Below are 14,976 nucleotides of genomic sequence, written 5' to 3' on the forward strand. Positions count from 1 at the left end.
AGGGTTCAAGTCCAAGTTACCTATTAATCAGATGTCACCCTGTGAAAGTATTTAACCTTGCTGTGTGTCATTTCCTCGTCTGACATGAAAAAGACATGATACATCCTGTCTACCTTAAAGGAATGTATCAGATAAAATAATATAAGTGAAAAATGCTTTGAAAGAGTATAAAATGCTCTGAAAATGTCAAGCATTATACTATATTTCAGAAATATTTTTGAAGTCATTTAATCACTTTTCCATAGGCTTTCAATTTTAACCCAGAAACAAACCTAAACTCAGAAAAAACAGCAGATAATTAAAAAATTCAAACAGATGTTTGGTTTTCTAGTCTGTTTTTGAAAGCTTTATTCCACCTAACTTTTCCAATTTATCTTGAACAGATGAACTGAGCTGATTAGTCTGGCTTTTCACCGTAAGGGCTTTAGAAAATGTCTGGACCACAATTAGAACAAATCACATTGTGTGTCTCTTCCTGTCCCCAGGCCCCACCCCAAAAGATGACTATAGTGGTGATTTCAGAATCATTTAGTTCAAAGAATTCATGTAGTGTTTTATAATCAACAGAATAAAATGTAAAGCGCATTCTAGGCTAGCTCAGTTAATACTGGTGAGGACAATGGGTAATGATAAGGCACAGAGAAAGCGTGTTCACTTTAACATGGTGGAAAACAGACTAATTTGTATTTTGACCCATTTTACCTTCAGTAAGGAGAGAATTGTCCCAAATTTCTACTTCCATTTACCTATGAAGATACTAATTTCTATGTAATATTTCATTTAGTCCCACTTAGCTCAAAAAATAGGAACAAAATATCTTTTCAAAAAGGTATTTACTTTTTTGTTTAGCAAAATGATGCTTTTGTAAAAATAAAGCTAGTTTAGTAAAATGACAATTTTGTAACAATTTAGTGGAAGAGGGCCCCAGACATCCTCCTGGGGGACCCATGGCTCTGTGTTGAAATTCTCCCTCCTTGATGAGAAATCTGTTAGATGGGAGAGTAGATGGTTTCCAAAACTAGCCACGGTTGTTCCGCTCCTTGCATTTATACCCATTTGTAGTCCACCTTTGCAATTTCTTTCATAAAAGGTGAACCGTGCTTCCTCCCCTCTTGAATCTGGGCTGAACTTATGATTTGCTTTGACCAAAGAGCATGGCAGAAATGGCATTGTGTTGATGATGAGCCTAGGTCTTGAGAGGCTTTGTAGATTTTGTCTTGCTCTCTGGAAACACTGCCAGCTGCATGTGCATCAGCCTGCACTAGCCAGCTGGAGGATGATAGAGTGAATGGAGCAGGGACAAGCCATCTCAACCACCACCTCGGGCAACCAGCCCCCAACCGACTCAGCATCAGAACTGCCCAGGCGAACGCAGCCCAACCCGTAAAAACATGACCTAAGCAAGTGGCTCTTCTTTTTAAGCCACTAAGTTATGGAGTGTTTCTTTTCTTTTCTTTTTTCCGTAATAGCCATTATGAATGATGCCCATATGACTTTGTGGGAAAAACCCTATATTGTTCGCTTGTTTTATTTTTTCTTTTAACTCTTGGGAATGGTAAATGTGCAGAACTGCTGTGGTAAAATGTCTTGGCAAAGCAAAAAGTCCAATGGTTATAAGAAGAAACAAAACATGTTAAAAAATATATACGAAAATCTTTCATCCCTTGGGAATGGGAAGCTATCTAGGATTTAGGTACAAAGATCTTCTGAGTTTGGGTTGCATTTGGAGAAAGATCTACATAAGACAAATAGGCTATATAATATAATCTTCTAGGCTCAGAATAGAGGACATTGGTTCTCGGCCTGCCCTGTGGCATACGTGGAGGCTCACCTTACCCCAGGTGGATGATGGAGAGCTGGGTAATCAGTGTGAAAGCTGAGCTTCCCAGTTGTGTAAGCCACATTGTTTGCATCGATTTTGTCTTGCACTTGCCAAGTATGTCTGTAAAATACAAGAAACATATGTTGAAACAGGCTGTAACTAAGCCAGAGGAAATGTGTTAAAATGAACTTGGGACTTGGGGGAAATGGAAACTTTTCATTTTATTATAATGATGATGAACCAAGGAAGAGAGTCTGACCTTTCTTTGTCTAAAGTAACCATTTCTGAATTAGCATCTCCTCATTGCTCTTCTCCTCTCTAAAAAAAGAGTACATTTGCCTCTTGCACAGAGTTTACAAAGAGGTGTATGTGGAATTTTAGATTTTATTTTAGTAGCTTCATGCCTTTTTGATAATGATTTATTGAAGTGTAATTGACACAGCACAAAGAAAACCATTTCAAAGAGAACAATTCAGTGGCATTTAATACCTTTATAATGTTGGTAACCACCACCTCTATCAATCTAATTTCAAAAATGTTTTCATCGCTCTAAACTAAAACCTCTTACTTATTAAGAAGTTTCTTTCCATTCAACATGTTCCCTATCCTTTGTGTTTCTGAAAAATTTGTCAGCTAAATGCAGAGGCTTGGGCAAATTCCATTTTCTCTATTTGGCAAAACTATAGATGACATTATCTTCTTTTGTTACAAGACATAGAATGTCTAGAAGTCTTTCTTTCTGTAATATTTGTCCACTGTTATTAAGATCCACTTTTCTCTCAACTACTATTTGGTTTCCCCATATAATAGCTCATATAGGGATGGTACAAAAAATGCTTGATTCTTTCCCTTTATTTACCATTTTGCAATGTAACGTGTTAGTTTTCTACCACTCTGAGATGACGGTCCATGCACATGGACAGCAAAGTGGGGATGGGTGTGGGAGTGGGGGTGGGCTGGGTGGAGGTGGGCAGAGGGGGAAAATTAGGACAATTATAGTAGAATAACAAAATTTTTTTAAAAAGGTGGATAGTTTTTAAAAAACAACAGTATTTTAAAAGTAGATAGAAGTAGTGGTTTCAAAACGTTGTCAATGTACTAAGTGACACAGAAGTACAAACTTCAAAATGGTTAATTTTATGTTTTGTCAGCTTTACCTCCATTACCAAAAAAGAGCTTGGCTTAAAAGTTAAAATGTGTTCGTTAACAATAACACCAACAAACCCTAGGAGTGACTTGCAACCCCGTGACAAGAAAATAAATCATTATTCAGATTTTCTAAGGCTTTTCCCACAGAAGATTAAGGCAATGAGTCATTGGAAGGAAACATAGAGTTCCTAAATGAACCCAAGGCAGTGCGACAAAAATGTCACTGTATACGCGCATCATTTTATTGCTGTTACAATATCTCTTTATTAATTTATGTTTCCATTTATTAAATCATTTTCAATAAATATATGTTGAGCACATTCTATTCCAGGCATTGTTTTACAACAGAGCTAGAGCAGGGACCAAAAAAAGACAAATTACGAAATCTAATATCACATAGAGATAAGTGTTGTAAGAAATGAGAGCAAGGTAAGGAGATGAGGGTTGGGGGTCAGAAGACTACCACGCCGAAATGATGCTTTTGGACGTGCTCTCGAAAGAGCTGGAATTTTTCACAGAAATTTGAATAAAATCAGGGAAGGAGAAGTATGAATTTCTGGGACATGTATTTTAGGCAGAGGAATCTGAAGAGAAAAGATTGGGTTTTCTCCTCATTCTCTGGGGTTGAGAATAAAATACCTAGTTTGCTCTTTTTTTCTTTCTCATTTAAATTCAGGATGGAAAGTCTGGTATGTCTTTCAGTAAGAGCTATCCACCTGTGGCCATAAACTGCAAAGAGACCCAATGAAAAGTGGAGGAGTATAAATAGCCTGCTGCAACTCATCTCAAGTATGAGCCAAGCAATCCATTATATAGTGACTGTAGCCAAGAAATACATATTCTCTGTAAGTTCATGCCACTTTACATCCCGTATATAGTATAGATTCAGATATTGTCAACATCAGCATTCCAAGAATTATCAACACATAGAAAAGAACTTAAGGAGACAAAAAACTAATTTCATCAAGTTGCAGAATATATATTTAATATCTTCTGACCAAGAAGATGATGCCGTTGACACTGTCAGTCAGAAATGACTATATTCAAATTATCTTTTCAAAAGTGATGATAGTTTTGCATTGATTCATCTACATTCTCTTTCTCGGTTTCTCCTATGATCAAGGGTAAACTAACTGAGTTTTGCTGCAGCCAAGAGCTGGCTCAGAGTCAAGGTGCAAGCTTTAGCCAGGGAACAGCTCTCTTCTTTGTTTGACATTAACTGGCTTCTACAGGGAAGGGGCCAGTGACTTGGCTTCCTCTGAGCAGTTCTCTGGCCCTCTGAGCTAACTGGCAGGGGATGATAAACATTTTTTAGCCCTAAGGTACCTTAGGCACAGTATGGGATGTGTAGTCTAAAGGTCTGTGCTCATACATAATGATAAATCCTGGGAAAGGAGCCTGCCAATTCCAGTCACAAAACGTTCTCCTAAAAGTCTTAGCATAAGTCTGGAAAAATCCTAGAAATGTCATTTGGTCTACCTATCCTTGTAGAAATGAATCGTGCCAAGCAGGCTGCTGCTGATCGTCTATGACCATAAGCTTTCACTTCTCCTTCTCAGATCCAAATCTCCAATGAAACACAGCAGAAATAAATGCAAACAAAATTTATTGACCTGTGTAGAAACTTTTTTTTTTTTAAAGCCCACTTGTGGAGCTTTACTGAGATGAGGGTGGACTTATACACACCTCTTATTAGAGGCATATTTTAAAGTGATCCAAGTAAGGCAACTATTCAAGCAGATTATCAAGAATTCTCATGATAGAAGCAGAGTTGCGGGGCCAGATGCTTCCGAAACGGAAGAGGCAAGCTCAGCACAGCATCTCAACCCAATAGTGTAGGCTCGCTTGGTATTGTGCTATAAATAATCCTGCTTTCACCAAAGATGCTGTTTTAAAGAAAGCTAAACGAATGGAGATGCTATTTTCAACAAGCCAATGAACTAAAAGTACAAGGTGCCATTCTCAACATTTAATTAGAACTTTACCTTATATTTTTCTCTATTCAAGGGTTTTGTCAAAAGCTCTTGTATATTAAAATACTTTTTCTTAGAGACTATTTTATGGGCTTGGTTTAAAAGGTAATTTTGTAGATTCATCATAATCTAGACGGCCAGTTATAGATATTATTGTATTCCATGATATTAATAGTATTTGGTGGCATTGTAGGATGCTTAAATATTGTTTTTGCTATATTTGTCTTTTATACATTTGATGATACACTTTTTTTACCTTTGATGATAGTCTTTAAAAATTTTTATTTATTTATTATTAGAGAGAGAAAAGGAAGAGAGAAATAGAGGGGGAAAAACATTGATGAGAGAGAGAAACATTGACTGTGGACTGAACCTGCAACCCAGGCATATGTCCTGGCTGGGAATCGAACCATAGACCTTTTACCTTGCGGAATGACACCCAACTGAGCCACATGGGTCAGGGCTTGATGATAGATTTTACACTCTTGGTTCGTGGCTCACACTTGGAAAATCATGCTGTATTTATTTGTAATCGTTTTAATTTTTGAAGTATTCCTTATATGAAAAGATGTTCTATACCTGCAACCTGGATTTATGTCACCAGAAGCTACACCCCCCAATGTGGACCTGCTGCAAGCTCTTCTTGTCAGATCAGGAAAAAATACCTTCTTTTGAGCATTATTTCTTATTCCAATAGATTGAAAACATAATGTTCATATGTTATTTTTACTTTTTAAATTTCAACATGCAAAATGATCCACTATTTAAAATAACCAAACATTTTATAGTTAACCATCTAAAAGAATAAAATAATGTGTATTATCTATAACTATAGTATGACACTTCCACATATGACTTCCCAGATGTGCTCTCCCACCAGAGCTCCAGACATTTATTTTTCCATTATCATTTATTAGACACATAAAATGGGCCAGGAACTAAGGATACAGAAGAGAAGAGAATAGACAAATGAGTGTGATTAATTTTTCATAGCTAAAGTACAAGGTGTTATGAGAGTAAAGAAGTGAAGATTAAATGGAGACCTGATGATTGAACAGGATTTTCCTGGGAAGAGTAAAGGTTGTTGCAGGCAGAAGAAATAGCTTGTCAGAGGCCCAGAAGAAGAGAATGTGGCCTCAAAGAAAAAGTGAGAGAAGTTCATTCTGGGATGAAGTAGAGAGAAGGTTTGCTCTATGTCTACTCCTGGCTTCCCTTCAACTTTCTGCTTCCCTTATTGTCTTGCAAAGTCTTACAAAAAATATCTTATTGCATTAGGGAACTGAGATCAAACATAGTCTTTATCTCATAGCAATTAATCCCCTATCAAAAATGTTCTTTGAATGAAAACATGGACTCTATAATAGCAAATTGTATTGTTTTCCTGATTGTCTGACTATATCCTTAATCCTGGCATGAACTATGTATTTCAGGTCTGCTTCTGTTGTGACTACTTTAGCCATCCGTTATTGTTGGTGTCTTGTTTCTAGGGGATGGTTATGGTTAATTGTAAACAACACTTGGCAAAATTGCTAAGGTTGTGTTTTTAAAAATCATTATCTTTCAGTTCTACATTGCATTTATTCCTAAATATAAAAAAGTTCATACCATTTTTAGGTGAGAATTAATATTCCCAAACACAAACTAGAAAAACGGAAGTAACCGTTCTGATATGTTCTTACTCAATCCATTATATTTATAGGGAAATCTCCATGAGGTATAAAGATGTAAAGTAAACAAGGAAGATTCTTAAGTTATGATGTTGACATAAATTTTAATTTCTCTTAATTCTCCCTGCAAAATATCTGAACATCTGGAGTGCAAACCCCAACACACAGGGACGACATCTAATCAAAATTAGGAAACAATATGTATCCATGACCCCCCCCCACACACACACAGACCAAATGAGTAGGTATAGATAGACCTTCCAAACTCATAATATGTGGTACCAACAACTGTGTAGGAGAAAGCAGAAGGAAGCAACTAGGTAGAGCTGAAAATTTTCCAGATTGCTAACAGTTATTTACTGGAATATGTAGTAGGGCAATTTGAGAATGGCAGGGTGGGGGAGAGAAATTAGGGGAAAAGGGGACAACTGTAATTGAAAAACCAAAAAAAAAAAAAAAAAAAAAAAAACCTGAGAGGGAATTTTCACATTCCATTATAGCTGGGTACAAGAAGTTCATGGTCAGGGACTGGAATATTCTGACCTCCATGAACTCCTAAAAATTTACAAAACTCTCTTCCATGATTAAACAATCCAAATTTAGCATTATAGAAACAAAGTAATAAGAAGGTGCAGATGAAAGCGAAGGAGAGGAGCCAGGAGGTCTTAGAATGCCATTAGCCCTAGTTTTAAATATAGCGTAAAACCATAAGATACAGAGGTTTCATATCCCCCTTTAATAGTTAAGAAAACAAATTTCACATAAAAATTAGCAACACAAAATGATTAAGATTTAGCCTCATAGTTATTTTTAAAAAAGAGAAAAAATAGCGAAATATCACACTTACAATATATGTCAGAAAAATATATCCTCAAAAGATAAAATATATATATATTTCTATTAACTTCTGTTTTCTATTTATAGCTGCATCTAATAAACCAAAATAAATGATACAATATATTAAATGATACAATATATCATTAATAAGTTATACAATATGTTAAAAATAACCTATATGAGATTAGAAACTCAAAAATAGGGTGATATATTCAGGAAAAAATTTTAATAACCATTAAAATATGAAGACTAAACTAGAAGGAATGCAGACCAAATAAGCATAACAGATAATGCCTTTGAAGATAAAAGGGAGACAAATTTTAATGTCAAAAACAAGAGATAAGAAGGATTCAGGACAAAGTAACAAGAGAATACGTAAAGACTATTTAATTTATGCATATTAGGAGTCCTTAAAAGAAGAAACCCAAAGAACAGAACAAATACAAAAAAATATAAAAAAATATAAAAAAATATAAAAAAAGACATTAAAATTAAAACCAAAGATTTGAAACTGCATACTGAAAGACCAAATCATATACTCCATACTCCCTTAAAAATTGCCGCTAAACAAGCAATAACACATAGTCTATAAAATTACTGGTCTTTGAAAAATATTTATTTGGGGCATCCAGATATAAATGTCAAATTACTTATAAAGAAAATAAAATTAGGTAACCAATAACAACATAGTGCATATTAAACATGCCGTGAGCCAAGAATTTTATATTTAGCCAACTTGATTTTCAGGTGTGAAGGCTTTAAATTGCTGTCAACATGTACCAATTCAGAGAATATTGCTCCCGGGAGTCCTTCCTGAGGAATTTACAAGCGAATGTGCTTCAGACAACTAAAGTGAGTAGTGATACATAGACATAGCACTGGTGCTGATGACTAAATTTGTATTTCTGAATAACACTACTTACAGGCAAGGAAAACACAGATACCAAAAAACTGAAAATTTGGGAAAACAAACTACAGTGCTAAGTGATGTGCACTTGCATGATAATATTTTAAACAAACAGAAAAATAATAATAAGGTGGTGAATATCATAAAATTCAGACAAGCCATTACATTTGGGGACAAGAGAGCTTTGTGACTGGTCGGGATACGTGGGCGGGTTCTGGAGTGGCTGGCCATGTTCCAATGACCTGGACGGTATTCAGAAATGTTTGCCTTGATATAATTTATTGAGCTATACATTTTTTAAATGTGATTTTTATGTATCTGTACTATATTTTATCATGAGAAGTAGTTTTTAAAATTTATTTTTAAAGGTTAATAATTCTAATAATAAAAATGAAGACAGGTAAATATAGAAAAATACCTGCCTCTGAAATAAAAAAACATGTTATAGCAATTTGCTCCAAAGTCCCAAAGGCCTTCATTAAGAAAAATTTAAAATGCATTGCATAGCAAAATAATAATAATAATAATTTTCACAAATAATAATAATTATTTGTGAAAATTCCTTTGGATGGGAGGTCAAATTGTGTTTAATTTATTTCATCTGAGCAAGATTTGGATGCTAGTTTAGATTACTGATGTGAAAGATATAACTATAAACTTTATCTTCTCTTGTGACAAGTTAGCTGGTTCTTTGTTGACTATCACTTTCTTTTTGCATAAACATTTGGCTATAACTGAACTTAATAGAGAGGAGGGGAATTAATATTCTGGTGCTTTTGTTATAATTTAGTTTAAGAAATTTGTATATTATACTGCCAGGTTATTTCCTAGCACCTGAGCTGTAAATATGAGTAGAAATCATATTTGATAGTCAACATTATTATGGTATTAGGAACTAGAAGGGAAATGCTAGGTAACAACAGACTTCCACAGTATCATAATGTAAAGGACATATTGTATACTGTTGAGTCAAGTAAACTTGGGTGTGCAGCCTGATTTTTCTGCCTCAGTTTTTCTGCCTTTAAAATGGGGATAATGATTCTTATCAAAATTGAGAAAATTCAAGAAGATGATGGTAAAGCATTTAGCCCAATACTTAGCACATAAAGGATGCTTAATAAAAAGTTATTTTTCCCACTTCAATAATAGTGTTTGTCTGTCCTGGCTGCACAGAATATAACCAAGGAAGCAATGGGGTTTAGGCTTGTGGAGAAGCAACTACCTTATTAGGGTATCTTACAAATTTGCTCAATTGATTTCTAGAGGAGCATGAGACACAGAAGTTATTTTTCCTTTCATTCATGAGATGACCTCATACTCAAGTGGTTTTTTTTTTGTTGGCAACAACTTTAATTACTGTGAAACCTGATATTACAGAGGAAACCCCAGGGTCTGACTCTTGGCTGATAACATAAACTGGGGTTCACAATAGCCAAAAAAACATAGTTTGTAACTCTGCTTAGGGACCCCTAATACTCACAAAAATACACATTTTAAAAGCCCCTGCCCCAAGTCAAACACTATGGTTAGTACTAAATCTTAAAACAGCTCATTGAGAAATCCCAGTGTGAACTTTTTTACAAAGTAGGATGTAATTACAACTAAATTCAGACTCAGACAAGTTTTCTTTGCTTTCCTCCCAAGTCTGAATTGCTTTCAGGTTTTTTTTTTTTTTTTTTTTTTTTTTTTTTTTTTCATAATTCAGAAGCCATTTTATTCAAGATGGGCTGTGTGGTTTCCTCAAGCAATCCCTTGGCCAGAATGTCAACAAAATGGGTAATCTTAATTTTTTCTTTCCCTGTTCAGTTGCCACACTTCACAAATGTTTTCTGGTAACATGTATATCAACCAAATAGCTGCTTCAGAGTCAGCTTTGGAGGCAGTGCTAATGGTAGTAGCAATTACTAAGGGCCCAGATGCCAAAGAATAATAATATTTTTCACTCATACCCCCTCAGTCTCTAATACAACCTAATGTGTGAAATGCTGCCGCGCTGGCTTACAGAGATGCCAGCAGAAATACTTGTATTCCCCAGAAGCCATTTCCATTTTGTTAATCCTTAACTGGACTGGCTGGCGTCTTTAACAAAAAGCTCACTAGAAACATTTTCTGTTTGACAATATTTCATTCATCTCCTGAATGCAAGGCGCTCATGCGGATGCAAAACTGGGCAGTAGGAGTAGAATTTTACATTTTTTCCAGCAACTTTTTATCCAAAGGTCTCAAGGGGCATGGCAGGTATTCAAACACTCCTATGGAAAGAGAGAAGCAAGTCCTCAGTTGAGGAAGTCACAGAGTTCCAGGGAATTCAATGAAAAGTCTGGATCAACTTGTCACAAATAGCCGGCCATGAAGCATGCCTAAGTTCTGTTCCCATTGGTCCTTTGGGCGACTCTCTAGGCAGTAATGGGATTCAGATGCCTTGGGGCATTGGCTCCTCAATTCTTTTTGCAGCTAAGTGTTCCACAGTATTTATTTATATTTTCTCTACAATTCGTGGTCATAGAAGTTTTATTCAGCAATTACACAGCTTCCATGTTTGTTTCCACAAGATAAAATTTAATTATCACCAATATTCATAAGGTTCTTTTCCTTTACCCATTTTCTTCATTGTCTCTCACCATTTTTTACTTTATTCCTGATGTTAGTGTTTCAGGAAAACATATATATATATATATATATTTTTTTTTTTTTTTCATTTTCACTTCATTGTTCTTATTAGTCTAATCATCACTACCAGTATATGAATGCAACTTGCTCATGCCAGCAAATACAGCATTCTTAGAAAGAAGAAAATCTGAGCTTCTGAGCTCTATTCTGGAAAGAAGTTGGTCTTGCTAGTTAAGGCTGAAAATTTTAATCTCTCCGACTGGCTTTCTAATGAAGAAGGGTGATTCAGAGTTGGTCATGAGGTTAGTTTTCTAACTAAGGGCTGGTAAGTGTCAACAATGCTAAGAAAGAATTTTTGACCTTTGCCCAATGGGAGTCCTCAAAATTGTAGCATATATTCATTCCCTTTCATTAAAATTCCCTGAGAGATAAGAGTGTGTGAGGCACTGAGCATTTCACATGGTGGCAGGAAAGTATTGTCTAGATGACGCACTAGCTAAATAATGGCAAGCATCTGAGGTAATACAGGTGTAGGTGATGACACGCATTTTTGTCCCCAAAGTTATTACCTTTTTTGATTTAGTAGTTGAACATAATCTTATAATTATAAAATGCTCTAATAATTATTGCATTCATTTGCAACTTTGTAGTCTCTTAAAAGCATCTAGACACATATTTATTCATTAAAGCTTTATCCCTTACCCACTATTTACTGGGGCTGAAAAAAATGCTGGAATCTCCTCTTTTTGGTTATTCAATCAGCCATTTAACAATTGAGATGACAGCCCAAAACCAAAATTAGATATTATACTTTTCATTTTAGACCCATGCAATTTGAATTCTCCAAACAATACTCTATCCAAATGGAAAAGTGCTAGGTGGGTATTAGTTCCCAGCAGAGGCATGTGTAAAATAACATCTCACTATCTACTGGTTTTGGCATCTAAACAAGAAATCAGGCTCCTAGAAAACTCTGCATGAAAAGCAAAGTTTACCTTTAACTTTACACACTTTCCTTTCTCTGTCCCTCTCCTAATTTTGGCAGTCCCTCTTATCCATTATGTATTGCCTCCATTCATTCGTTCCATACACTTACTCACCAAGCAATTATTTTTCAAACAAGAGGAGGGCACTTTGCCAGTGGAGAAACAAAGATATGAGAGGGAGGGGCCATGATTAAGGCAGCCACTAGTTCTAATGTGAAGATAAGTCATGTCCAGGCATTAGCATAGGACAAAGACGAACACGACAAATGCCATTTAGTGTACATAATTGAGAGAGCTCAGGGGGTGTAAAACACCCAAGTTCTTTGCCAACTGAGACTTGCCTTCTCTTGAAGGACCCTTTCCTCTCAGCCAGAAGTTTATAACCATTGCTGCACATCAGATTCACCTACAGAGTTTTCAAAAGCCCTGATACTCAGGCCATCTCCAAGTCCTGCTAAAAACAATCTCTGGAGGATGAACCCAAATATTAGTATTTTTTTTTAATTGGCTATTTCAATGTACAACCTAGGTTGAGAGCCATTGTTACTCAAACTTAACATCCTTTTCCCACATGACCATGGAAAGGAGCGGAAAAGAAAAATAACATCAGGGAAAATGCTCACTTTTCTCATTTTCTTAACTACCACCACAACATCAAAACCCACGAATAAGCAAACAGACAAATACAAAGCAACAGTAAAACTGTCTCCTGTAAATTTATAAGCTAGGAGATGAAAAGGTACCGCCCCCCGCCCCCCCCCCCCCCCAATAAAGGAGAGATCTGGATGATAAGTGGTGAGAATAGCAGTAAGGTGGCAAGAAAGGCATCTGTGGCCTGTGGTATTGTTTGAGAGGTTCATAAAAGAAATGTGACCTCCCAAGGAAGATGAGACTGAGTGGGTTAAGCCTATCTGGTTAGATGCACAGGTCTTGGCCCAAGGAAATGGAGTAATAGGAGGGGGTCTGATTTATTTTGAAAAGGAGTCTTTAGTCCAATACATTTCACAATATTGGGTCAGTGGCCAAGTTATTTTGTTACTATTTGTATAATAAAACAAACCAAAATACAAGTCATAATTCAAAACTCAGAATCTGACCCTTACGTGATGGATGAGGGCGGGAGGTAGAGAACCACAACAAAGAGCCCCCAATTTGGCCACTGTTAGGAAATTGTGAAACCAGTTGACATAGATACAAGAAGTCGGCTGCCAGCAAATAAAAGCTAAGTGCAACAATGGAGAAGATATTTATTTTGAAATGTTCTGTTTACATCCAGTGCCTGAAAGCATCTTTTCCATGTTTTTCCTTTATATTATTGACAGTGACATGGATCAGGAAGCCCAGGGATAGAAAAGACCCAGATTCCAACTCTGGTTCCTTTTTAACTATGTGGTGGGAATGTGGGTTATAGTTTAATTCTCTGGGCTTCAGATTCCTTATGAGTAAAATGGGAGGTAATATTTACTTCAGAAAGTTGTGAACATGAAATAAAGAACAAATAATACAGTCGAGGCTCTTAGTAATTTCAAAGGCCCACCCCACCCCCCTTTTTTTTTTACCTGTTGTAACTGCTGTGATCCCTAAGGCCATTCAAATTTTTGCAGATGTAGGGAAGGTACAAATTTTATGAGACATTCCTGGAGTAGGGATAGGGGCTGGGTCATCCAAGTCTAAATATGATAGCATCTTCTGCAATGAATTAACTTGCTGAAATCATTGGGGGCGACTCATTGAGTATTTTCAATCCTCTGCTTATCAACAGATGAGATCTTACTATGGATTATGGTGGCAAACTCAAAGGCCAACAGGGCTGGGGAAGGACTATGGCAAACTGTTCCTCTTTAAGGAACAGCCTCTACTTAGGCCCAGCAGGTTGTTGGCATGCAAGAATTTAGGCTCAGTTGTTGCTAGACTTAATTTTTTCAAGAAAAGTCAGATCTGTATGTAATGTAAAATTTCCCAGTTTTTAGGTCTTGATGACTAATTTCATTTTCTTTTAACATCATGTAGGCCAAACAAAACACATCTGAATACAATCTATGTGCTACCAGTTTGCAAACTTTGGATTTTGAAGGTCTTTTTCGTTTCCAATGCCCTCTATTCTGTGCACCCAAGAATAACTGTCTTCATGTCACATGAGAGGCTCACCCTAAAGATTAAAAATGAAGTCATGCCCCTACTTCCAGGTAAGTGTTTTCTGTTGTTGGTGTTTCACCATCCATAATTAGTTTTACCTCCCGGCAGTTCTTATGCAAACAGCTTCTTGTTCCAAAGTTAAAATGAATTATATTTCCTGTTACTTGCTTAACTCCATAGACTTAATTTTCTGCATGTTAGTTTTATCCCACCCCCACCCCCCCAAAAAAAAACCCCACACATCTGGTGGCTGGTTTCAGTCCCCCAGGGCCCAATTTTATTTTTCACCACCTCATGGGAGGGAAAACTTTAATGACCTTTAACATTTGTAAAGCTGCATATTTTATAAAAATCCTGAAGAAACACAGTCTTCCATTCCATCTGTTATGGACTGAATTGTGTTCCTCCAAAATTTATATGGGGAAGCCTAACTAACACCCAATGTGACCATATTGGGAGATAATGCCCGTAAGGGGGGTAATTAAACTTAAGGTGCAAGGGTGGGGACTATCAGACTGGTAAGCAGAGGAGTAGATACTGGGAGTGTGGGTGCACAAAGGAAAGGCCATGTGAGGAGACAGTGAGAAAGTGGCCATCTGCAAGCCAGAAGGAGGGGTCTCACCAGAAGCCAACCCCGCTGACACCTTGATCTTGAACTTCTGGCCTTCTGAACTGCGAGGGAATAGATTTCTGTTGTTTAAGCCATTCACTCTATGCTATTCTCTTATGGCAGCTCTAACAAACTAACACACACCTATAACTAGCCTGATGTCTTTGGGCTTTTAGGCTTCTTAAAAACTCTAGTCATTCTTAGAGAAATCTCACTTTTAGACTCGTCTTATCTGACTTCCTGCTCAGGATATTACAGAAATTTCTGTATCTCCAACCC

General features: G+C 36.5%; 1 protein-coding gene across 5 annotated transcripts in view; it reads right to left on the reverse strand.

Annotated features, from left to right (window-relative positions):
* Positions 1-14,976, reverse strand: part of BBOX1 (gamma-butyrobetaine hydroxylase 1) — a 56,093-nt gene that overhangs the window by 12,867 nt on the left and 28,250 nt on the right. For all 5 annotated transcript variants that reach the window (XM_090263136.1, XM_090263128.1, XM_090263121.1 and 2 more), the window contains one exon: positions 1,837-1,942. In XM_090263136.1, coding sequence (XP_090119262.1) covers positions 1,837-1,942 — 106 coding nt within the window. The remainder of the gene's footprint in view (positions 1-1,836; positions 1,943-14,976) is intronic.

Source organism: Furipterus horrens, unplaced genomic scaffold (assembly GCF_987537825.1).
Source record: "Furipterus horrens unplaced genomic scaffold, mFurHor1.1.pri manual_scaffold_2, whole genome shotgun sequence".
NCBI lineage: Eukaryota > Metazoa > Chordata > Mammalia > Chiroptera > Furipteridae > Furipterus > Furipterus horrens.